The 26,419-nt window shown below is 42.9% G+C and overlaps 1 protein-coding gene across 1 annotated transcript; it reads right to left on the reverse strand.

Annotated features, from left to right (window-relative positions):
- Nucleotides 1-1,534: 1,534 nt before the first annotated feature.
- On the reverse strand, nucleotides 1,535-26,419 carry QPCT (glutaminyl-peptide cyclotransferase). Its single transcript, XM_043604151.1, has 7 exons — nucleotides 26,038-26,419; nucleotides 18,388-18,534; nucleotides 12,295-12,573; nucleotides 6,918-7,094; nucleotides 4,824-4,923; nucleotides 3,328-3,444; nucleotides 1,535-1,849 (listed from the first exon to the last, which is right to left on the reverse strand). The coding sequence occupies exons 1-7, from the start codon at nucleotides 26,155-26,157 to the stop codon at nucleotides 1,704-1,706; spliced, it is 1,086 nt and encodes a 361-aa protein (XP_043460086.1). The 5' UTR covers nucleotides 26,158-26,419; the 3' UTR covers nucleotides 1,535-1,703.

The raw sequence follows: 26,419 nt of genomic DNA on the forward strand, positions 1-26,419 counted from the left end.
ATCCCTTTCCCTAAGACTTCTTTTGTCCCAGAACTAAAGCTGTCATTGCTTCCTTATTCAGTTTGCCTGTCTCACATCCTACCCAGCCCCAACACATTAATTCAGTGAGTATTTAGTAAATATCTGCTCAGAAAAACACCACATGAACAAGAGGGGCACCAGCTAACTACATCTATACAGCAGGATCAATTTCCTAAACGTTTAATTGAGCAAGTTTGCTTTCTAGAGAATTGTTTCCTGTAGCTAAAGAAAAAATCTGTGAATTCCTATGTTTTTCTGGCCCAAACAATTTTGCTTCCATGAATCTCTGGAAAGAAGTGTGCTATAATCAGTCCAAATTGAATGCCACATAACTTAACTACACAAAAATTATCATAAAGTGCCACACTACTGTGTTACCTTAATGTTAACTCTAGAGGTTACACTCAAAAGTCTTCATATTCATCTCAACCCACGATCAAAACAGCAAATAAATGTCTGGTAATTATGTAATTTAGCAGAAAAAAAAGGCTAAAATATTGTAGATACAGTTGGATTATAATCACATATTTTTAATTTGCATTGAAAATATGTGAGGTTGGGGCGCCTGGGTGGCTCGGTCAGTTAAGCGTTCGACTTTGGCTCAGATCACGATCTCACAGTTCATGAGTTCGAGCCCCATGTCGGGCTCTGTGCTAACAGCTTGGAGCCTGGAGCCTGCTTCAGATTCTGTGTCTCCCTTTCTCTGACCCTCCTCTGAGAAAGTCCCCTGACAACTCGCACCCTGTCTCTCTCTCTTTCTAAAATAAACATTAAAAAGAAAATATGTGAGGAAAAACTAAAGAATGAATGGCAATCTTATTGGTATGAGATTGTGATTTTCTCCATTTTCTGATTTTTGACTGATAATTTTTCTGATAATTTTTGACTGATAATTTTTGACTGATAATTTTTCTGATAATTTGACTGATAATCTGATTTTTGACTGATTTTGACTGATTTTTGATTTTTCTGATTTTAACAATAAAAATGTTAAATTTGTAAAACGCTATCAAAATTGAACTATAGGAGAGCCTGGCTGGCTCAGTTGGTAGAACATGTGACTCTTGATCTCCGGATTGTAAATTTGAACCCACATTGGCTGTAGAGATTACATAAAAAATAAAATCTTTTTAAAAAATTGAACTATAAATTACATAAGTTTTTCATTTATGTATAAACAAAGGAATTCACGTGGCATTTAATTCTGATTTAATTTTTATGAAATAAAACCTACAAAGAGTTCTCAAAGAAATCTGAAGGTCTTCAAACTACATCTCTGTTTTGTATGATAAGCAAGAGATTCCCAAGTATTGAAAAAAATAATAAACTTAAGGTTACATGTTTCACATCACCATCATATTTAAGTACTATTTAGAAGACCATGATACTACATATATCAATCTGATTTAGTTTCATAGTTTCTTATCTGAGTTTTTTAAAGATACTTGTTTTCTGTTTTCCTAACATTTTTCTTCCTTTATCTTCAATGAAAAGTAATGTGCAATTTAGGACATGATGTAAATCTAGGGTTTATTGATCACATATTCAAAGACACCTACAGAATGAATCTTTAGGATGGGAGGTTCCACATGGCATTTGCCTGGAGTAAGAATATTTTAGGTTGTGCCTTGACTTCTGAATGTGAAACTAGATACGATTACCACAAAGTTAAGACAGGATAATTACAAATGAAGATACTCTAACACAAAGACTTGTAGGATTTTGTTTAGATTGTCAACGGTTGTTTCATCCAAATTTTCTTCATTGTCATCCATGGTGTGCCAGACTTCAGGGAAAGGTGATGGTATCAGATGCAGAACTGGAACACCTAAAAAGAAAGAACCAACTTGTAATTAAGTGCTTATTTCCAGTGAGTAAAGAAGAGAGTATCATTCTTCAAGCGCAAGTCTGAGTGGGAGCTCTGTACCATTTAAAGACAGCTGATAACCCATCATTTCCTGTGTACCTCCTTGTATCTTACCTTTTCACTCCAAAGTCATTTGGCCATTAAACAAATGTTCATTAATTCAGTAAATAATTATAAAGCACCTCCCACGTACCAGTCCCTGTTCTAGGAATTGAGATTTCATCAGTGAAAAGACCAAGCCCTGCTCATACGTAGCCTACATTCCAGTAAAGAAAGAAGCAAGGAAACAAATATAAAAATAATTTTAGAAAATGATAAAGATTCTAAAGAATAATAAAACAAGATAAGGTAATAGAGAATGAGGGGCAGACAGCTGGGCCAAGAAATATGTATTTAAGGTCAGGGAAGGCTTCTTTGAGAATCTAACCTTTAACTAGAGACATGCAACAAAGGAGAAAGCAAGATGCGCAAAGATCTGGGGATGAGCATTCCAGGCGGCACTACTCGCAAGTGCAAAGGTCCTGAGGTGGGAGTGTGCTTGGCCTGCTTGAGGAACAGCAGGAACACAATGTGGCTGGATCAGAGCAATAATCAGAGAGAAAAGCAGAAAGAGATGTTGGAGAAGAACAGAGTCAGAAAATGGAGGCCCTTGTAGGTCATGGTAAAGACTTTCGGTCTTATTCTACATGATGGCAAGCCACCAGAGCTTGAAAGCAAGGAAGAAACAAAATGTGATTTACATTTTTAAAAGATAACTCTAGGGGCGCCTGGGTGGCGCAGTCGGTTAAGCGTCTGACTTCAGCCAGGTCACGATCTCGCGGTCCGTGAGTTCGAGCCCCGCGTCGGGCTCTGGGTTGATGGCTCAGAGCCTGGAGCCTGTTTCCGATTCTGTGTCTCCCTCTCTCTCTGCCCCTCACCCGTTCATGCTCTGTCTCTCTCTGTCCCAAAAATAAATAAACGTTGAAAAAAAAAGTTAAAAAAAAAGATAACTCTAGCTCCTATGTAAAGTATAGGGAAGCAAAAGCAAAAGCTAGAGACCAACTGGGAGGCCGTGGCAAGAGTCCTTGAGTTGATTTAGACTTCCACCATCGACATCAAGGATATTGCTTCTCTATTAAACAAAAAACACCAGAGTGCCCAAACTGTAAGAATATTGTCTTACTCTGTGAATGAGAAGGCAAGGTCAGTGGAATATGAGCTTTTATAAATATTCTAGAATGAGGGTGGAGGCTCAAGGATTTGGAATGACTTTCATGAAAAAATAGTAACCATAAGATGCTTAGTAGATGATTTAATTTATCAAGAAATTAAATGTAGTGGCTCCTCATCCTTCTAGATTGTTGCAAATACACACAAAAGACAATAAATATAAAATAAGTAAAAAATGCATATATGCACGCACATGTACACACACACACACACACATATATACACATTACCTCTTCTTAAAAATGGGATATGGTCATCCTGAATCACACCTCCATAACCGTAATTCTGGAAATACCACCTCTCCCACGAGTGATCCTTGAGCAAACCTAATTTGTGGAGTTCTTGTTCTGCAGATGATAGACAGCAGATGATTATCTGTTCTTATCTGATCAATACTCAGAATGCATAAGGACTTTGAACTCTTGGCACATGTGGTCATCGTTTTTTAAACAAATTACAGCAGTGGGCACAACTACAGCCATGACAGTAAACATCTAGGCTCAACTTGGGTGTGGACGTTCAGTAGTAGTTCAAGGAGAGAAGAGTCACACATGGCTCTAACATTACAGGTGAGAACCTCCTTAGAGGTAGATACCAAGTAGGACAATGGAGAGGAATAGACAATGAGAAAACCAGAGGAAAATGGCGGCTGGCGGGGATGGGGGGTGGGGGTGGGATACGTAGGTTTACCGGAGACTCTGTTCGAAGTTTCTCTTATAATATTCTAGATTTGGATATTGGCAAATTCTGAACTCACAGCAAAAGTATGAATGAGATGGCAGTGTTTTTCTCGCTGCTTAGAAAGAATACAATTCTATCCTGCTCCAGGAAGTCCATACAGTTCCTAAGGAATTCCTAGTCTGAAGCACTTGCCTCAAAAGCAGGCCTTCTGGCTTGGATTTTATCATAAAGATCTATCTCATCTACTTCATCTCTCCCTGAGGCCAATTGCCTTTTTTTTTTTTTATTGGTGTGTGTGTGTGTGTGTGTGTGTGTGTGTGTGTGTATGTGTTATGGAGTAGGAAGGGATAGTAGAGGTATGAAGGGAAGAAGCTATTCCCTTTTCCTTCTTCAAGCCCTAGGCCTCTGTCTTGAGCTATAGATATTTTGTTTCTTTGCCTGGCCTGGCTTGACCTGGTCTGGACTAGTCTACTCTCGTTTAATTGACACTAACCTGTCTCTAAAATGACTTTTGAAGGATCTTGGCTTTCTCTTGCATCCGATCTCTTACTTCCTTAGAAAATAGAGATTGTTCTAGATTTAAAGGAAAATCGTGTCTGAATAAGGCAGGAAATAAAAGATGACAAAGACAGAGATAAAAAAAAAAGAGAAAGAAAAATTAAAGAACATCTTTTGGTATCATAAAGACATAACATTCATCATTAGCCAGCATGCTTTGCTGACTGGTTTTCCCTAGACATGCATTCCATATGCTGCAAACAGGACTCTGGGAAAATAGTTTCAAACCATTGCTAGGGATGTGCAAATATTAAATGTAGCACTGTATGTTTCCATTTCCAAATGCAGTCTCATGCAGGAAAATAAAGGAGCCTACTAAAAAAGATAAATAGGAACAATAAACTAATAATCAACAAAGCGAGAAAAAAAGCCAGCAAAGTATATTACATCTTCAAATCACATATTTAAATCATAACTTTTGAATTTTAAAATGTAGTTTGGTGCGTAGGAAGGAACTAAGTTGACTTTTAGTGACAGTGGTGCTTACCAATTGCTTCAAGTCTCTCAAACCATCTGGCAGAGTTTGGGAAAAAGTTGGGAAATGTTGGGTTGGGAGCTCCAATTAAATCCAATAAGACCAATAAATCCTAAGGGAGAAAATAACATTGTTTAATCACTGTCACCAAAACACGTTTCAGATCCACCGATGGGAGAAAAAAAAAAAAAAATAGTCAAAACTAACTGCACTTCAACAATTGAGAATAACCTAGAGAGCTGTATAAATGAACAAAAGGTTAATAACATTGTAAACTAATTATTTTGAAGAACCTTAAAAAATCTTGCTTATGCAATATAGACAAATGGCAAAGTGTAGATTGTTTGTGTCTGTAACCCCAGAAGGATATCACTCAAGAAACATTAGAAAGAGAACATTTACATAACATTTTACAGATTAAAAAAGAATATTTATCTTTATTTTCAAATAGGATTCCAAGCCTGTCTGATCATCTCTTCCATTCTAATCAGTCCTTATATCCTTAGTCTGCAATGCTACAGCTGCGTATAGGAAAGCACTTGTGTAGTAACTATTTACTCCTCAAGGCAGCATCTTGGAAAAACTTCTTGACTACGAGCTCTGTGACCTTCTGTCTCTGGATCTCCATTTCCTTTTCCATCAAACCAGAAGCTCAAACTTGCTGGTGTTTAAAGGCGTCTCCTGACGATAAGCCTCCACCATTGCCCCAGGGTTTCTCATTTGAGCCATAAAACATCAGCAGGCTTGAAGACTCCTGAAGACTACTTCCCACATTAAGAAATCCTGATTTATATCAGTGAGACAACATGTGGGTAGATACGTAGCACAGGTCCTGACCCACAGTACATAAATACTTGCAGAGTTTATGATTCTATAGACATAAGATCTATTAACTTATGGATAATGATCAAATATATTCTTGGAGGGAAAATAGGTTTGTTTGAAATAAGAGTATGTTTACAAAGCATGATAAGCTACTAAGAGGTCCCTCCCCCCTCCCCCCGCCCCCAGGGAAGAAAATAGTCTTCACCATCACTATGGACTCATAGATTTGGACTCATAAATAAATAACTTTGTTCTTCCTACTGATCAGTCAGGTCTCTCTCCTCCTCCTCTGAACCCTTTTTAGCCACTTGGTCCAAAGGAATGAACGAGGTGCCAACCATATTCCCCTGACCCATTATAAGGTGCCAACAGATAACAGGATGGAGACAATGCCAACATGATGTGTTAGAGCCACAGAGGACACTGAACGCGGCCAGTTGGACTCACAGGGTGAAGGTCGGTGATATGGCAAAGGACAAGGATGAATGGAAGGAGTTAGAAATAGACTTTCAGTTCACAGCACAGGGATGGATGAAAGCACAGGGAAGCAAGAAGTCTCAAGAGCAGCATGAAGTTCCCAACTGGGGTTAGTGAGGACATAAGACCGAGTGAAGGTCAAATATGGGAAGAGAATCAGGATAGGAAGAGAATTCAAAGGTGGAGTGAGGGACTAGCAACGAGGTATGGGCCCAGAAATAGAATAAAAATGGGGCTGTGTGCTGCACTAATTACTTGATAATAAGAACAGGATATTAAGACAGCATCACAAATGTTTCCATCCCCATGGCAACAATATTACACCAAAACAGACACGTCCAACACAATGTCCCCTACACATTTGGAGTCATTATAACACTTTGAAGCCACCAAGGAAATTCTTCATTCCCATCCCTATACCATGTCTCACTCCCCCTCCAGTTCCCAAGACCCAAGCCTCCTCAGGCTTTGTAGAGAAGCTTCAAAGAAGGGATTTGCTCTCACCATCTCTATACAGAACCAGGGAATGTGCTCCCATTGGACCGAACTGAACCTGGGATGTTTCCTTAATCTAATTTTTTACGTCATTTTAATTAAGCTCAGTCAAACGTAACTTCTAACCCAGAATCATTCTTTGTAGCTCTGGGATTCCTCAAAAGCCCAATGCCTGCCAAAGAATGTTCTATAATGAACGCTCTGTTCCAAGAATGCCATGGCATTTTTAGGTCTTTAATTGGCTTTAGGTTTGGCTTCCTTTGACACAGAGCCCACAGCTGCAGCACCATGAAAATTCCCAGGACTGACCATGCCGTGCAGTTGGTTGGTGTCTTTGGCTCCAGGTGGGTGCGGTGTCGATGCCATCTTGGGAGCTAAGTGCCGAGATCCATACAGAGAATCTCGAGGAGACCAATGAAGAAAAGCCTCTTCCCCATCAAAGAAAATCAGCTGGAGTGAGAGATCTGGCTTGGAGTCTGAAACATTCTGGTAAAAAGAATAGTAAAAAGGTAGCAAAAATACTGTGAGGGTTTAAAAAATAGCATACGTTCTTATTAACTGGGCAAAAAAGACAGATATGCCATGAAGAAAAGGAAGATACCAAAGCAAGTGAGAATATGCCAAAATGTATTTTGTACCACTTTGCCTCCAAAAGTCATCCCATTCCCCATGGTCTTCACCCGTGTAAGTCTCACTTGCTCCTACTCCCTCTGAAAATAGAAGTCTTATATTTTTTTTCTTACTCCTTAGAGAACTTAGAAACTATGAAACTGTCATGGCAGACACAGAGACACCCACCCAGTTCCCTTCCAGAAGGATATGTTGCCCCTGCTACCAAGACAGCTGTCCACAGGTCTTCGGCTATTAGTTCTTTTAGAGATTGCCTCAGCCATAGGGGTGTCCTATATCCAATGACTGATCTAAGCAGGTCCTGGCGGCTCTATGGGGCCACTCCACCTCCAGAGCTCCCCAAGGTTGGCTGAGCCTGTTGTTGAACCTGCAAGGTGGATTGACTTCTGCCTCTGCCTAATCCCATTTCTCTCCCCTCCCTGCTGCGGGTGTTAAACCAGGGCCACTCCCTTAGGAATGACCTAAATGCTAAACTCCACGTCAGTGTGCATCCCAGGGAACGGAACCCGAAACAACTGCACATTGTCCTTGCTGCCCACCTTAATTGAGTCTGCAACTTTTTCATTGAATCTAGGCTCAAGGATGCACCTTAGGAATGCAACAGGGACACAAAGAATAATAATTACAGCCTCTCTTTTGAAAGAGTCTACACTTCAGCTGGGTTAGGAAAGACAAAACAACATGGACAACACGTGCCAAGGGTCACAAATGGAACACCAAAACTTTTGTGGGAACTGGATAGAAAGACAGGTCAGATCCCTGGGTTGTCAAGGAAGACTTTAGGAGCCAGGATTCAAGCAGAACTTAGAAGGGTCAGGAAGATTCTGATCGATTTTATACCTTTCACTGTCTGCTCACACTTTTCAGATTAGTCCTTCTGGTACCATAACCCCCACAGTCCTTCAGCCCCACTGAAATCCCTGATCTATTGAATCCTTCACCTGTTCACAGTCCTTCACTCCCATGAAGTCCTCACTTCCCTCCCCATTCACCTTAAATTCCACAGCCAATCATTCTTTTTTTTTTTTTAATTTTTTTTTCAACGTTTATTTATTTTTGGGACAGAGAGAGACAGAGCATGAACGGGGGAGGGGCAGAGAGAGAGGGAGACACAGAATCGGAAACAGGCTCCAGGCTCTGAGCCATCAGCCCAGAGCCCGACGCGGGGCTCGAACTCACGGACCGCGAGATCGTGACCTGGCTGAAGTCGGACGCTTAACCGACTGCGCCACCCAGGCGCCCCTCCACAGCCCATCATTCTAACCACTCCCTTGCATACATGCTCAGCTCCCTGGCCTCTCTCTGCTTTGGCCAAACTCACACGGCGAAAATAGAACCTCTAGCCCAGCTCTCTGCCTACTCTGTGCCTGCACGCAGCCGGACCTCGCTGAAGAAAGATACACAACCATTTGGTCTCTGCACCTCAGTACAGCACTGGGGGACATGCTCCCATCAGACCGAACTGAATCTGACATCTCCCTAATCTTTTATGGACGTAACTTCTCCTCTTATCTCTCTAAAGATATTTAAAACAGTGTCCCTTTAAGTTACCTCCTGCTCCTTACGCTCTATTTTCTCTGAGTTCATTTTTCGTATTGTTCGTATTGGTCTACTCTTTCTTTCATTCTGGAGACTGTCCTCAAATGTCTGGTCGTCCTTTGTGTTCATTCATATCAGAGAACAAGGTACTAAAACACTGATCAGAGACAGATTGGTTGGCTTCAGCGCAGAGCAATCTGGTGCCCCGTTGGGTGTTTTTCACTGAGCACCTCCAGATCTTGGGTCTTTTTCATGAGGTAGTTCACACTCCCCAGAGAAGGAGCATCCGGTTTCCTCTCTGAGGGGCATAAGCTGCGTGCTGGCTTTCTCATGCTGAAAACAGGGAAAGGCTGGGGACCTCACTGCTCAATGTGCAGACTTTCACCTAACCTCCTTGACTTCCATGAGAAACTTCATTCCTATCCTCCTCTGCATCTGGTGTCCCCACATCCAGAACCCCCCTGGTTCAGTGTCTCCAGAAAACTTATCCTGTCCTCTCCTGCAAGGCTACTGGTGGCATACTCACCCATCTGCCAGAGATGGGGTGGGAATCTATATACCAACTGGTCCTTGTGCAGACTAACAAACACTCCCCTCCCCAGCCCCCGGCCTCACTACCTCCACGGATCCCTGAGCCACTCCAGGATTTTGTCAGGGAACCACTGGCTTTTCCATTTCCTCCTCGCTCTGGAGGCTGTGACTTCTCTCTACTTGGGTATGTCATTCTCCATTTACCTTCTGTCTTCATATTGTGGTTCCCATTAACACATGTTCCCTAGTTTCTTCAAAGATGGAATTTTCCTGATTGTTTTAGGGTGATTTCCTAAGATGGAAAAAAATGTCTTTATCGTCTGAAAACTAAGTTATCTTTGTCTGCTAGTCATTGCAATTGTTTTAATATTGCCAACTGGTTGCAAAGTTCTAGTTCCAAATCAAACAGCGTAATAACGAAACACCAGCACAGAATAAGACTGCCCGGTACCACAGACATTCTGCTCATGCCGGGGCAGAAACAAAAGCAGTTTTCATATTCTACAGGCTTGAAGGTTCAGATGCCTCCCTGAAATTTCAACAGCTGAGTGACTCCAGAGGTCAGCGCAACGACTCACTTTCTGTCCTCCAAGCGTCTGATCGTTAAGACAGGAGTAGACCATGTAGACAGTGATCCTGAGTCCTGTGAGGCACTTTGCTCCTTTTGCTTCTTTTCAGGATTAGCAGGAAAATAACTGTGGCCTTCCATTTTTGGTAACTCAGTCTAGCACCTTGGAGCTAGGAAAATCTGGTTTGTGAGGGTCTTTCAGTCTTTCATGGTAATGTGATAAATCTAGTTACCAGTGTCAACATAGCAGGTGAATTATCTGCAGGCTTTCCCCATCCAAGGTGGTATCAGCTAATGCCACAATAAGAGGGTGTAAAAACCCACCCCAAACCCAAGTGGCTTAACACAACACTCATGTGTCTTCCCAGGTCTGTAGGTCAGCTGGAGGACTATTGATCTAGGCTGGTTGGAGGAGTTCTGCCTCACCATACAGTCATGAAGGTTGGCTGGGCTCCACACGTCGTATCCTCCCCCTGGGACTGGCAGGCCAGCCAGGGCGTGCCCTTATGGTGGCGGCAACGGCACAAGACAGCAAACCCAATTGCACAAGCTCATTCCCAGCCTCTGCTGGTATCATATCCACTAGTATCCCATTGGCCAGGACAGGTCACATAACCAAGTCCGGAGTCAAGGAATGAGAACGTACCACCTGCTACAGTGGGAAGGCACAGCAGGGTTACAAGGGAAAAGACGGGAATGCATAACTGTAATCTTATTCCTGGAGGGGTGCATGCAGTTGGAACAATAATCCAGACTATTCTGCCATCCTCAACCAGGTCACATTCCACTCCCACATACCCAATCCATGACAACTGAAGAGCTTCAAACAACACCTTAATACAAATTTAGTTAAAGTACCCCTGGAAAAATGAATCTCATACTCTTCATGTTTCCATCAAACATGATCCATTTTTTTTAAATGCCCACATCACTGTTACTTCTATGAGAAAGAATAATTAAGAGAATGTGTGGAGCACCTGGGTGGCTTGGTCGGTTAAGCATCCGACTTCAGCGCAGGTCATAATCTCACGGTTCGTGAGTTTGAGCCCCGCGTCGGGCCCTGTGCTGACAGCTCAGAGCCTGCAGCCTGCTTCAGATTCTGTGTCTCCCTCTCTCCCTGCCCCTCCCCTGCTCGTGCTCTGTCTCTGTCTCTGAAAAATGAATAAACTTTAAAAAAAAAAAAAGGAGAGAGAATGTGTGTGTGTGTGTGTGTGTGTGTCTGTGTGTGTCTGTGTGTGTTTTGATGAGGATGTCCACCTAACAACCCATTTGGTCCTTTCTGTTTCTGGTCACTATAAGCAGGTCTGAGCTCCAGAGAAAACACACCCACTATATAGACTGTGCCTTTCATTTAATGTCCTTAGAATGTAAACATGGAAAATTAAACTTTTATATCAGCTTCTGAACTCCCTCACCCAATTGCTGGGGAAGGGTACTAGTTAAAAGCAGGACAGAGGATGGGACAAAGACATTATAGAAGGTTCAGGAAACAAAACAAAACAAACTAAAAAAAATAGTGAAAAGGACACTGAGAGGTTACAAACAATTCTTGCTTTCAAGTTCAGCATATCCAGCAAAAAAAACCCAAAACCAAATATCTCTATTCCTTCCATTACAAGATAAACCTTTTACTTCTTTACTCCCATTGTAGCAAAGGCTGGCCCCTTCATAAAACTCTGAGGGAGAAAAATGCATTTGCTGCCTGCGAACAAAGTTTTTTGTTTTCGCTTTGTTGTGTTTACTTGGTTATGAGTGATATCTGAACAAAATGTCTTCATCTAGGTTAGCACTTTTTTCCAATGTACCCTTCAGAACACAGAGACTGAAATAGCATCTGAGAGTCCCAGAAGTATTTGAGCTGAGAATGTACAAAAGCTCTGCTATGCTACATAAAATTGAGCCGAGATTCACAGATAATAACAATAATGCATTTCTGCTCCAAGTTTTTCATCTTGATATGTCTGAAAAACCCACTCTCTACTTCAGAAGCACTTTTCAATCAACCCTTTCCCCCCCAACTCAAGAGCCACACCTCTCAGATTAGGAGGTTGTGATGTTTCATGGCTACATGAACAAGAAGAAATAAACCTAGTTCTCATACATACGCCTGTACCAACCATCCACCCTCTTCATTTTTTGCAAAGAAATGTTGCATTTAATTTAATGTGCATGCAAAATTAAGCAATTAAGTGCCACTGAATAAATTCACTGTCATGTATCCTAGGTTTATCGTCCATGGTTGACATTTCAAATAGTGTAATCTTCCAATTAATATTCATTCAACCTCATGTCTTTTTGCAACAAATTATTACAAAATGTACTGAAAGTCTACATTTCTAAATGGCCTTCTTACTCCCCAAGGATTCTAGAATTCACTCTGTATTTTATTCCCAGAATCTTCGAGACAGAAACAAATACCTTCAAGGAAAGGAGTTGCTTGTCTAAAGCCCGGGCAAGCTCCAACAACATCGCGCATGGCACTGCTGAGTCAGTGGCTCCCACAAACACCCTGTTGTCCCAAGGGGGAAAATACTTGGAGTCGTAGTGACAGGCGAGGACCAGGTGTCGTTTAGCGGTGGGATTGAGGGTGCTGATGATATTTGAGAAAGATCGGTACCCATAGGGTGTCTGACTCAAGAAGGTGTCTATTTCCAAGACCCAGTCGGCTTGAAGTCTTTGAATTCTCTGCATGATGTGCTGATCAAAACAAAAACCAAAATTTCAGATCTAGACAGTTTCCATTGGTTCACTGTATATATATATACATATATATATATATATACAGACACACACACACACACATATAAATTTATGTGATGCCTTTCAACGTAAAAATGCAATACGTGGTTATAGAGTTAATAGCAAGGGTGATTAAAATAAAAGCTATCCCTCTCCCTCTCCCTCTCCCTCAACCATACCCCTGCCAAGCAATCCCAACGCACTGTTGGTATTAACTGATGTTAATAGTCTGATGTATATCTTTCCACACCATCTTTATTGTTTATATATACATATACTAGCACACAAACATGTATTTGGCAAAGGGGTACATGTTTTTATAGGAATAGAATCTATACATTATTCCAACCCCTGCTGGTATTTAACAATACCATCGGGGTCATTTCTACATGTCAGGAGACAGAGACCAGTTCAGTATGTATTAAAGTCCACTTTCAATACTTCTAGGAGGCTGAGAAGGCATTTTGAGAAGTCAGATACACCGAGGTCCTACAGATCTCAACTTCTACCCTAAGTTCTTTGAGAGCAAGAACTGCAAATGGTAACTCTTTTGTCCCAAGAGCACAGCATGTGCCCCAAGTTCAGCAAATACTTCAAAATGTAATATACACTAACAAAAGATTCTGATGGTATAATGTCCCATAAGGGGATTTCTGGGGGATATCTGAGGTCCCGGCCACTTTAAGAATCAATAAACAATTCTGAACCACAGTGACACATCAAGTAGTTTTCCTCGGCACCAAAGGCGAGTTCAGACCCCACTACAAACGGTAAACATAAAGAAGAATCTGTTTTCCTATCTCTCCTCATCACCTGGGAACTAATGAATCACACAGTGGCTGATAGGAAGCAGATGGAAAAGAAACACCACTTCCGAGACTGGCCGTGTCTTCCTTCAGAGTCTAGACTTCATGGTGTGGTAAGTTACGGGGAGGTCACTACTGTTCCATTCTCCCTTTCCTGCCTTCATTTCTCCTTCACTTCATGTTTCTCAACTAGGTTTCATTTATTTTATTTTATGTTGAAATACTGTGTACATTTTTGTAAGTGTGCCTTAAAGGATCTTTTAAAAAAGTCAGACGACAAACTAACCATCAACAGGACTGGCAATTTGTTGCACCGTGAATATCCAGTAGGGAAGGACCGTGAGGTGACAAACATATAACTCATAATCACTGGAAAAGAATCGAGGCTTGGTTTTTGGTTGTTTATTCCCCCACCCCCAAGGAAATACAAGATTTTCTAGCCTAGCCAACTCTTGTATGGCCTGTCATAACGAATGTGACAAGACACGTAGGCAAAGGCTTTGGAAAAACTGTGGCAGGAAGCTTCCAGGAAAATAACCAAACCAGAACGAGGACACTGATTCCCCATTCAATTCCATAAAAGCCAAAGAAACAAACGGTTCCCTGATACTCATTCCCTGCTTTCTGCAGTGACGCGGACTTTGGCCACAATGGCATGTGTACACAGTCCCTTACCTTTTGTATTACAAGTTCACAAGTTCTCTTTCCAAATAATAAAAAGAAATGTTAATAACCTTTCAAATAATTAAAAGAAATCGTCATTCATATCTCATTCACTTTGTTTTCATCCACAATTCTTAATACTGGGCTTTGCTCACAGTAGGCTATCGCTAAATACGGGCTGATTCTAACTAGTAAGTTATTCTCAATGAGAACAATAAAATTATATGGTATCAAGCTTGGGGAGCTTGAATAGAGACAAATCACTGTGCATCCAAGATCGGCTTTCCACAGAATATGAAAATAAGTTATTCCCAGACTTTAGGGAAGAGAAATTTTTCCATAAAGGGGTCATCTTAAAAAAAAAAACAAAAAACAGGCGTATATTCCAGAACATCTGGTATCCAGATGATGAACGATTCCAAATCAATAGCAGCCCGTATGCTTACAGAAATGAACTGAGATTTAAAAATATGTATCTGTTAGCTTCATTCAGCTGAAGTCTCACACACAAACTCATTTCTCAACTACTAAATAAGTTGTGGACATAATTTCTGATATCTTATGTTGACACTAAAATCCACAAAAGCCTCAGCAAATGTCCCCAAAAGAGTCCTCTCTGAAGGAATCTTCTTTTTTTACTCAGTGTAAATTTTTTTTTAATTATCTTAGCAACGAATTTCTTTATAAACAATCGTATTGGCTCCATAATCTCATTAGGTCACCAATATCCCTTGTTGTGCCTTTGGCTTTCAAGCTTAGTCTGCAAGTTCCCACTGCAATTCTCTAGAGTGGGCTCCCCAAACCACCGCTCTGCTCACTAGAATGCCCTGAAACCAGGTAGGGAGTGCTTCCTGAAACTAAGTAGCAAGAACCCAGGCCCGCCAGGAGTGCAAAGGGCAGTTCAGAATATAGATTGTATTTTGGACTATTCTAGATTTATTGTTTGGACGGGGAAGGGAGAAAAAGACAGAGAGAAAGAGATGGATGGATAGAGAGAGAGAGATGAACACAGAGATAGACGGACATTGAGTACAGCCAAAAAGAAAAGGATACAAAGATAAAGGCAGAGGCGAGGAGAGAGAGTGAGAGAGGAAGAGAAAGTCAGACATAAATATGACATTCTACTTCTAGGAGGGAAGGCCCCAGACATTGTAGGTTAACAGTAGTGAATGATCCTGGGTCTAATTTAATTTCACTTAAATTCTTATTTCCAGGTTCCAAGAAACAATAACATCAGCAGCCCAGGTTTGTTTGGAGGAAGCAGATTCTACGATGCTTGTCCCAAGTCTACAAACATGTCATTGTCAGGATGCTGATTCCTGACACGGGGAATGTCAGGTACCTCCTCCTTCTTAGACATGTTGGTCTCCCAGGCTCCATGCTGAGTGCTCTCCACACGGGGCCCTCCACTCAGGGACAGCCCCACCTTGGGCTGAAGAAGGCCAGCTGCCACTTCTCACGTGTACTGTGCATCTACAGGGGATTTTAACCCCACAGTTTGTAGCTTGCCTCTTTTTGACAAAGTTTCTGGCTTGCTCCCTACGAAGATTTCATCATCCTGATTTTTTAGTTATTTTTTTTATTCCTATCTCAGATAGAAATTACCCAAAAAAACCCCAAAATTTCATGCCTTCAAATTATTTATTCTACAAATAAATTATCTCCTAAAAAAATAAAACTTCTAAAAATCCAATAGGCGTCTTTAGGCTCCATGATGAGAGGCAGTAAAAATGGAGACTCTGGGACATCATTCTCATATTATTCTCTGAAAAAGAATCCATTGCAATGCACATCTTTATCGTCAACTGCACAGGTCAGTTCAATAACCAACTTTATACCAAGTCCACGTATCTTTAGATTTGAGAGTCTTCTCTAGCTACAACCCTGAAACGCCATAAATTATAAAACATGGAATCCAATGCTCCAAAAGGCCTCAGGAAAAAAGCAGATTTTCCACCATTCTTCTTTGGATTTAGTTCTGAGTGACAGGTCAAACTGAGTGCATTAGTGTGTAATTCCCTCATCAGAACCCAAGTGTCATCTACCTCATCTTTTTTTTTTTAAGTTCATTTATTTTGAGAGAGAGAACTCGAGTGGAGAAGGGGCAGAGAGGAAGAGAGAGAGAATCCCAAGGAGGCTCTTCATGTCAGCACGGAGTCCAATGTTGGGCATCGGGGCTAGGAGCTAGGATATCATGCCCTGATCTGAAGTCGGATGCTTAACCAACTGAGATGCCCAGGCACCCCTACCTCAGTTTTTTAAGTTTGTTTTGAGAGAGAGAGAGAGAGAGAGAGAGAGAATATCCCAAGCAGCACAGCTCTGCAGAGCCCAACACGGGGCTCGAGCCCACAAACTATGAGATCATAAACTGAGCTGAAGTCAGACTCTTAACCGACTGAGCCACCCAAGTGTCCCCACCTCATCATCTAAAGTAGAAACCCCTCTCTTTCCACAGCTTAGACAGCAATCCTGGTGATTTTCAGGACACCTGGGTAGCTCAGTAGGTTAAGCTTCCAATTCTTGATTTCGGCTCAGGTTATGATCTTATGAATTGTGAGACCGAGCCCCACGTCAGGCTCTGCGTGGACAGCATGGAACCTGCTTGGGATTCTCTCTCTCTCCTTCTCTCTCTCTCTCTCTCTCTGCCCCTCCCTGGCTTGTACTTGCTCTCTCTCAACATAAATAAAAAATAAACTTAAGAAAAAAAGAAAATACTTGGGAGATGAAGTCCAGGAATATCATTGAAATGAGAGGTATGTATCTCACTCTCCAACTTAGGCAAGAGAAGAGCCAGAGCTGGAGATGTTTATGAGCACACACTGGTTCCCCCCAGCCACCGCTTTTCAGTGATAGGATTGTGAAGTCAAGCTGATTTGGGTCCAAATTCTGGTCTCATCACTATTATGTTTATAACCTTGAACAAGTTAACTCATATACCTAAACCTCAGGCCTTTTGATCTGTAGCACTAGGATAATAATAGTACCCACACGACAGCATGGTTGTGAGGACTGAATGCAAAAGTCCATGCGAAGAACTCCATAAAGTACCTAACTTCAAAAAACAGTGCTCCATGAAAGTCAGCCATCATCATTATTATACCTCTCCCCACCTAAAGGTTAGAAAGAACTAAGGCGCTCTTTGGGTTTCCACCATCTAATTCCTTAGGAGAAACAGGTGCTTGGTTGGAAGACAGGCGCCTAATGGGGCAGCAGACAATGGCTATCTGGGTTGGATGTCAGAGGCAGAGTCATATACTGGGTACAAGGGATGAGCCCAACGGCTGTGTTGCTGGACCTTGCAGGTGTCACTCTATCACAGAAGTGGGGTGCCAAGGTCTTTGGCCTGGAGAGTTAGGCAGATGGAGTACTCTCAGAGGAGGATTTGGGGGGTCAGTCTCTCCCCATTCTTTCCTGAGCTGCCCCTTGAAATAGGGCTATTTTGAAAAACATTCATTCAGAGGTGGGATATCAGATTACTTAGGAAGACTGGCACTAAGGAGGCAGAGACACAAGGTCTAGCCCAGCTATGGTATAATTTACCCTCCATAGCAGTGTCTTTCAAACTGCAGTGGTAAAATCAGTGAATCTCGAAATCAGTTTACTGGGTCATGACCAGTATTAAAAAAAAAACAATACAGAACAAACTAGTAAAGTAGAATTAACAATATCAGAGCAAATCACAGGTAATGCAGGTAATAAGAGTGCGGGGGTTTTTTTTCATGAAACTTTGGTGTCAGTTAAATCTATTTTTATATTTGTGTGCACAAAATGTAAGTTTTTTTAACTTTGCTATTTTTTTTTTTAACATGGATCAGAATCAGAAGTTTGAGAAACACTGCACTGGAGAAAGTAGCTTATAACTGATCTTGACTTGCCCTCCAGGGAGAATACAATTTTCCAAGAGGAATGAAGGCCTCATAGGACAGTAAACACACTCTTGGCCAAAAACTGTCAGTTAAGGACTGCTTAGGGCTAGTGACGTTGGGTGGTTAGGGTCCAAGAAAACGTGCTGGCGTGCCTGGGGGTGTATTATAGCAATGACCAAGAGTTGAATAGTACCCTATCTCATGTTGTACCCCAACAGAGATTTCACACCTAAATTGATTTAGATGAACATGTATCACTCAGTTCAGAACAGACATTTATTCTCAGTTGTTTGGTTTTTTGAGTTGCTTATTTTGGTGGATGCTATGATGAGATGACAGGTCTGAATATCAGACAACTCAGAACTTGGGACATAATATATCTCCCACGTGCAAGCAAAGTGTTCAGCAACCTTCATATTTGTGTGCTGCGTCCTCACCTGGCGAGCCGCATAGCTTCCAGGGGATCCCGGGTATCGCTCTATCAGCAACGGTCGTAAGTCATTTTGCCACATTGCTGAAATACTGGTGCCTTCTGCAACTTGTCGAAGAGACGATGAATTCAAAATGGCTGGTTGGTGATAATTCTGAGGATTAAATAACATCATTTAACTGGCTATCATTTCATAACACGGTCAGGACTTATCTTGAGACATTTGCAATAGAAAACTATTTCTTTTGAATCTTAAAATAAAGAGATAGGTCTTCGGCCATAAAGTAAGTTAAACTACTCAACTTTCAAATTGGCCCATTAGATCTAGAAAGTTAAACTAACTGTTTTGGCAGCTTATTTTAAAAAGAAAATGGGGGCACCTGGGTGGCTCAGTCAGTTAAGCGTCCAACTCTTGGTTTCAGCTCAGGTCATGATCTCACACCTCGTGGGTTTGAGCCCCACATCGGGCTCCATGCTGACAGTGCAGAGCCTGCTTGGGATTCTCTCTCTCTCCCTCTCTCTGCCCTTCCCCTCCCTCTCATTCTCTCAAAATAAATAAATAAACTTAAAAAAGAAGAAAACCTAAAATTACATATGTACTTCTCATTATATATTTTCGTTGTAGAGCTCTAAACTAGATGATCATTGAAATTCCTTTCAGCCAGAGTTTGATGACTCTATAACCCGCTAAATAGTACACTTTTTATCTTCCCTTAAAATTATTTTAAACTTCTATTAACACTCACATTCATAGGAACATTTACATATTAGCTGAATTAACCTTAAAGAGCTAAATAAACATAAAAATTAAATTTGCTTTTTTTAATGTATATACATATATTTTTTGAGAGAGAGAGAGACAGAGAGAGAGGGTGCACACACACACACACACACACACACACACACACACACTCAATGTGAAAGCAGAGGAGGGGCAGAGGGAGAGGGAGAATCCCAACCAGACTCTGTGCTGGCAGCACAGAGCCCAATGCAGGGCTCCATCCCACGACCCTGGAATCATGACCTGAGCCAAAATCAAGAGTTGATCGCTCAACCAACTGAGGCACACAGGTGCCCCTCAGATTTGTACTTCAGATATAACCTTACACACACTGTATTTTCTTGTGACACTAGTAATGATGAATCATCGATTCATTGCATGTTTATCAGGCACTCAGTAATGGAATGTGTTACTCCTCCCCTAGGTAAGTGAGTGATTGATCAGCTGATTTCTGCCCTAAGGGGAATGATGAAGGTCATATAGGATATTAAGTTCTTCGGAATGCAAAACAGAAACTGAAGGAGCCTTTTCTTCTTCACAGTTCTTTCCGGCACCAGTGTTGGTTAAATATGTCTCAGTAATCACATAGGTATTTCCTCTCCAAGTGGCTGGTGAGAAACTCTGGAATTAAAGAATGCTAATTGCCAATTACTTATACTCATCTACATTTTGCTATGTCTCAACATTACTCTCCAGTGTGATCATGCAGAGAACATGGGCTGTGGGTTCAGACAGACCCTCTCAACTCAGCCCCCCACCACTCACGAGGTGTGATTCTGGTGAGTTACTTAACCTCATTAAGGCTCAATTTCCTCATCTGTAAAGTGGAGGTAATAACACCTACTTCCTAGAGTAATTATAATTACGTGAGCTAACATATATAAGCCACCATAGTAAACATTCAATAAGTTTTCATTCTATTACCTTCTATCATACATGAAAGAGGTATAGAATTTAGAGCTGGAAAGACACTTGGAGATGATCTAGTCCAACCTCCTGAATTTATGTCAGTGGAAACTGAGTTTTTCTTAGAGAGCAAATGATTTTCCCAAGGTCATAGGAGAGCTCCAGGTAAGTCCATGAAAAGATCCGGGTTCCATGGATTCCCCCTCCCATGCCCTTCTGCTCTGCCTCCCTGCCTCATCTATGAACCTCCAGTTACTCCCAAATGTGGATGCTGTGCCCAAACATCTTAAGGTTTATCTTTGTTTACTGATAATACATTTTTAAATATACTTCATAAATTTGTCACCTCAGCCTTTCAATTCCCTGGTACGTTCAGGATCTCAGTCCTTATGTTAACTCTCAGCACTTTGAAGTAGAAAGCTGAAGCTAACAGACAAAACAGAAATGTGAAAAGGGCAAAGAAGAACCTGGAGGCAAGAATTGGGATGGTTTCTACGGTTAATTACTACTTGACCAGGCCAACAGGAGCCTGTCTGATCTCTCCTGCTGCCTCACCGCCCCCAGGCAGGGCCACTCGCCCCCAGGGCACCATGCTTCAGTCACCCTGGCCTCCATCCAGGTCCTGGGACCATCCAGGTCCCAAAGCAGTGTGAGACTCTGACCTGTTGAGGCTTTTGCCTCTGCGGTGATTTCTGGTTTCCAGGCTCTTCCCTCTCTCTTCACTTAACTCAGGTTATAATTTGGAGACCCCTTTCTTGTGTGTTTACTTGTTTAACATCTGATTTCATATTGGATATCAGCTCCATGAGGGCGGGAACTATCTTTACTTTCTAGTCTTCCCAGGGCCACACAGTGCCCTGGGCATATTGAGGACTCGAGAAATACTGGGTGAACTCATCAAATAAGGAATTGACAGAGGAACTACCTTTCTCAAATTGTCTCCACTAAAACGATGCTTATAGAATAATAAAGTAAAATGGGCATTATACATATCAAGTCAGTTAAATGTACAAGCAATCATAAAAACAGGAAAACAAGAAGCTACCTACTGCAAAGGGCCAGGAAGTGCTATGATTCAAGTTTTGTGGTCTTTGCTCTTTTTACATTTCTAACAGTCAATGCTTGTGATGCTTTAGAGTTGGTTTGGCCCGGGGCAGTCTCTGCAATAACCAAGACCTGTTGTGTCGGGAAGGCTGTCTGGCCAGTGACTCCTTTTCTGTTTAGTGTCCATTACTCTATCCCAGATAGAGTCACCGTGGACAAGGTCCTTCACTGCATGTCCATAGCGGGAGGAAATCAAGCTCATGTTAAAATGGGCAGTTTATGGAGACTCTAGAGAGTTCTAAAGAGATTTGAGGAAAAGCAGGAACAAAATAAATAACCCTCCAGCATCACTAGCTGTAGCAGATATCCTACATGAAATATAGTTGAGAAACAGCACCAAAAAATGCTTAAGCCCTTCTCTCAGAACCCAATAAACATAAAAATCTCTGCAGAGATCAGAGGAAGGAAAGAGAGGAGAAACCTGGACAGAAAGTGTGGGCTGGACATGAGGAAAGTAAATGAGGCAAAAACAGTGTTGAGCCTAGTGCTAAATGCAAACCCCCAATTAGTCTAGGATTGTTTCAGTTAAAAGGCACATCGACAAATTTCTTTAGTATAGGCATTCTCAGAGGAATGAGTCTCTATTACAGCCCCTGCTTTGTCTTTTCAGCCAGGCAGAAAGGACAATAAGTCTGCTTTGGGTGACAAGAATCTTTCAGCTAAAAAAGTGTGAACCAGATATCCTGAAACATCTCCTCTAGGCTAATCACATGATGCTAGGCCAAAGAGGGTTTTAATTACATAATTTGTAGTGCTGGCCCAGCTTGCAGGGGGATCTGAGGTCCCAAGCCATTGAATTAAAGGGAGATCATTACAGAAGCCCAGTGATTTCAATTCTAGTTCCCATCCCATATGAGTGTCTCCCAGACAGCACTCAGGTTAACTCCTGTGTCTACCAGTAAATTCAACCCAGCCAGCATTTACAGACACCCTTCCAGTGTGTCCGAAGCCCCCGGCATGACAAATGCAGTTGTGGAGAAGTTGAGAACCGAATAAGGTAAAGTTCTGCCTTCTTTGAATGCAATGGGCCCTCTAGCTAAAAGAAAAGCAATGTCTTTCTTCCCCTACCAACACCCAGCCTATCACTGACCGCCCTGTCCCCTGACTTGGAGTCTCCATTGTTGCTTCCCTAAGAATCATGGTGGGTAGATGGGAGAATGGCTAAGAGCTTTTAAAACCATGGAAGAGGGGAACCCTAAACACTCAGAATATGTGTGACTCCAGAAGCAAAAGTGTGAAGTACTGAAGACAGCAGTAGCAGCTTGCCAGAGATGACCATGGAGGAGAACCCCTAGGTGAGGCCAACCCTCCTGTATGTCTTGCCTTGCTTCAAAAACTCTGCCCCTCCACATCCAATATGACTTGAAATTTTCTACGTCACCCTTGTTATAATAAAGGAAGATTCTACCAATACACGGAGTCCCAACTTTATGATAAAGTTTGGAAACAACCTAAATGTCCAACAGTAAAAGGATAGGCAAATTATGGAATGCTGATGATTTTGCAATTATCAAGTGATGCTTTCAATGGGTTTTATCGGTTCAAGGTAACACGCATACTTTTAAGCGACATACTAAAATATAAAACCATACATGGAGCATAATCCCTAGTAAGAAATAAGTATTCACATGTGTTATTTTAAAAATAAATAATTAGTGTTTATTGAGCATTTACCACATGGCAGCACTGTGCTAAGTGCTTTAGATGGCTAGCTCAATTCTCACAAAAACGTACAAGACTGATATAATTGTTGTCCACTTCTATAAATAAAAATACACACATATATACATGTGTATGTGTGTACATATAAATATGATATATATCTATAGAAAGAAAGAGGGAAGGAGAAACAGGAGGTAGGGGAGAATGAGAGAGAGAGAGAGAGAGAGAGAGAGAGACACTAGGAATAAAAACATCAAAACGGTTAACAGCAATCATCTCCAAATGTGGGATTATGGTCACAACAGTTTTCTTTTTAGTATACTTTTCTGTATTTTCCTGGTTTTCTAAAATGAGCACATGTTAACTTTATAATGGGGAGACTTCAATAGAAGCCATACTTTTTAACTAACAGCTTCCTTTAAAAAAAAAAAAATGCAACTTTCCTAACAGCCATTCATCTTCCACACCTAAGGGAGGACTGATTTAACAAGATTCCTTTCAACAGTCAGTTGACAAAGTTGTACCAAAGGAAGGGGTCTGTACCAAAGAAATAGGATTGGGGATCAAGGATGGGACAGGATTCCAGAGAAGTAGTTTTGGAATAAGGCCCAAGCCCCAGATAATTAACCTTTAAGCTCCACGAGGGAGATCCGGAAAGGGGCTAAATAGGGAGAGAAGGTTCCAGAAAGAAACAATCTATTCTGGAATTCCATTTAGGATCCACTCTGACCCAGGAAAAGAGAAATAAGCTCTTCCTCTGGTCCCCCCAACCCTCCCACCAGCCCCACCATCCTTCACTCCCTGGACACTGTTCCCTGTACCCTCAGCCAGGACTCATCTACCTTGGAGAAGAGAGTGGAAGAGGAAAGATGAAGGCTCTTCAGTTCGCTGGTGTAGCCATAATCAAGTGTCCTCACCTATAAATTGGGGATGAAACTTCTCTCCTCCCAGGGGCACTGTGAGGTTCAAGTGAGATGGTTATACATGAGCGTCCCGGAACCCAGATGCCAATGCCTCTAAATATACACCTGTGGGCCCACCTGAGAATCTAACCATTTATACTACTGCCTCTATGGGAAAATGTTTGCAGGTTTCAAGCAACCCAATCACAGTCCCCCGAACTCAACCACCAAGTAGGGTTGAACTGTTTTATGTAGTAGATGCCACTGAAAGAGACACGCCTTTACTTCAAAGCAAAGGAAACAGATTTCAGAATCAATGTTTTCTTTACTGTACCTCACCTTTTGGCAGACCAGTGTACCAAGGGCACACCTCAGTGATTAAAATAGTTAAATGCCATATATAGCAGGAAGGCATGTGTTTTAATATGGACCAACTCACTTCCCAGACCACAAGCTGTACTGGACATCTGAAGGACTTTATGTAGGCCTACCGAGTAAGGGAGGAAGGAACCAGAAACTGAGAACCGTCATGGTTAATCTTGTCATTTGCTCACACCATTTGAATGTACTCTTTTTTTTTTTTAATGTTTATTTATATTTTTGAGAGAGACAGACAGAGTGCAAGCAGGGGAGGGGCAGAGAGAGAGGGAGACACAGAATCTGAAGCAGGCTCCAGGCTCTGAGCTGTCAGCACAGAGCCCGACGCGGGGCTTGAACTCACGAGTGGTGAGATCATGACCTGAGCCGAAGTCAGACGCTTAACTAACTGAGCCACCCAGGCCCTTGCTTACACCATTTGAAAGCATCCAGTTTCCTAGTAGAACAGTATTTAGAAGCTTCTTAAAATAAACATAAAAGGGATTTACCCTTTCAAAGACTTCTCAAAAGTTAGTCTCGTTAGTTTTAAACATGTCCAGAATCCAACACCTTCTCCCCCCTAGAAATATACCCTGCCTACAAATGATGCCTAAAGAACAGCTCATTCAAATACTCCCTATCTCACTTACTCACCCATTCAGATGTATCAGAAAAACACAGTTGGTGTGGCTCCACATTCCGGTTATTAATGCCCCCTTCCCAATTTCTGATCAGGAAGGTACCCAGGATGAAGTGAAGAAGGAAAGGATTTAAGTGTGTAATTCAATGTCCCTTAAGGGACCTTACTCCTTCTGAACGCCCACAGAAATTTTTTCTTATAATGCAGTTATTCTTGAGTTTGCCTTCCCACATCCTCACCAGGTTCCTTGCGGCTGGTGGTCTCCAAGTGTAGGTCGGGGCACATTGTGGGGTCTGAACCGTGAAGCTAAGTAAGCATAACCCAGAGAACTCAAGCAGGCTATTCATATGCACATGCACGCGGCGGGGTGCGAGTCCACGGGTGACCACACAGGGCCCGTGCAGTCGCCAGTGTGCCCTGTATTCCCAACGTGCCAGCAAATACAAGCATACTGTAAGCATTTAAAAGTTCTGCTCAGCAACGCGGTCAAGGTTTATAACCCTGGACTGCTTTTCCTTACTATTTTTAAGGGCATTTTACTCCGATATCATTAACATATGCATAATTCCCTAGCAATTTCATGATTTCAAAACTGTTACACAAGAAAAGGAAATAATTTTGAACCTGTTTACTGCACGCAGAGGAAGCGTGCCTCGTAAGTTCCTTGTATGAATTTCCACCTACAACCAGATACATTGCTCTGACAATTGCATTGACTCTCTTAAGGGGAAAAAAAAAATTTTTTTAAGTGAAGCTGGTCTCCAGTTAGAGCTGCTCCGCTTAAAAAACCTAAAACAAACGGTAACACGCGTCTGTCTCGAGACTGCACGGAAACTCCAGCGTCCCAAGGGCGTCCGCGGCTGCAGCGGTGGGGGAGCAGTAGGCACACCCCCAGGCGCGCCGGGCACCCCCGCGCCAGCCGAGCGCCGCGACCGCTGGCCTCCCGGGTCCCGAGTGGGCGGCGGCGAGGCGATGCGCCCTCACCTCCCCGCTCGGCCGCCGCCGGCTAGACACACTTCCTGTGCCTATCACTACCCGCATCAGACCGCAGCCGAGGGGAGGCTGGTGACATCACCCAGCTCCCGAGGCTTCTCCAAAGCAGTCCCGAGGCCAGCGAGGCACCCCGACGAGGACGCAGAGCTCCGATTCCTCCGGGTGCCCGTTGCGGGCACGGCTGCCTGGGCCGCGGACGGCGACTCCGCCTGCCTCCCCACCCCCCTTGCGAAAGTGTGGTCGCCCGGTCCCCGGTCCCTGCGCGCGCGGCACGAGCCGCCCAGGTGCAGTCGCGCAGCGGCAGCCGCTCACCTTCTCCTGGGTCCAGTCTGCGGCGCCTCGGCTGACCCCCCGGGCAGACAGGGGCAGGGCAGCCGCCAGCAGCAGCAGGTGGAGGGTGCCCACGGCGCGCCGGTCCCCGCCGCCTGCCATCTCCGAGGCTGTCTAGGCGCCGGCTCCCTGGGCCACCGGCGGTCACGAGCCCGGGAACGCGCGTCCTTCGCCGTCCCCCTTCTCCACCCTTGGGTCGACTGCGCCCGCCTCCCCATCGCCTCCCTGCCGCCTCCCCACTGCGCTGCGCAGGCCGGAGACGCAGCTCTCCTCCCCCCACCCCCAACCCCCGACCTTAGCAACCCGGGGGCTGGGCTGTCCTGGGAGGCGAAAGCTTCCGAACCAAGGGAAGGGAGCCGGCCAC

Source organism: Prionailurus bengalensis, chromosome A3 (genome assembly GCF_016509475.1).
Source record: "Prionailurus bengalensis isolate Pbe53 chromosome A3, Fcat_Pben_1.1_paternal_pri, whole genome shotgun sequence".
In the NCBI taxonomy this organism is placed as follows: domain Eukaryota; kingdom Metazoa; phylum Chordata; class Mammalia; order Carnivora; family Felidae; genus Prionailurus; species Prionailurus bengalensis.

Excerpts from the sequence above, each read along its gene's own strand:
- QPCT (XM_043604151.1), bottom strand. The coding sequence starts at position 26,157 with ATGGCAGGCGGCGGGGACCGGCGCGCCGTGGGCACCCTCCACCTGCTG. Across the intron at positions 4,924-6,917 it reads CCAACCAACTGCACGGCATG|GATTTATTGGTCTTATTGGA; the intron begins GTCAGTCCTGGG and ends TTTCTCCCTTAG. Across the intron at positions 3,445-4,823 it reads TGAGAGACTTGAAGCAATTG|AACAAGAACTCCACAAATTA; the intron begins GTAAGCACCACT and ends TATCATCTGCAG.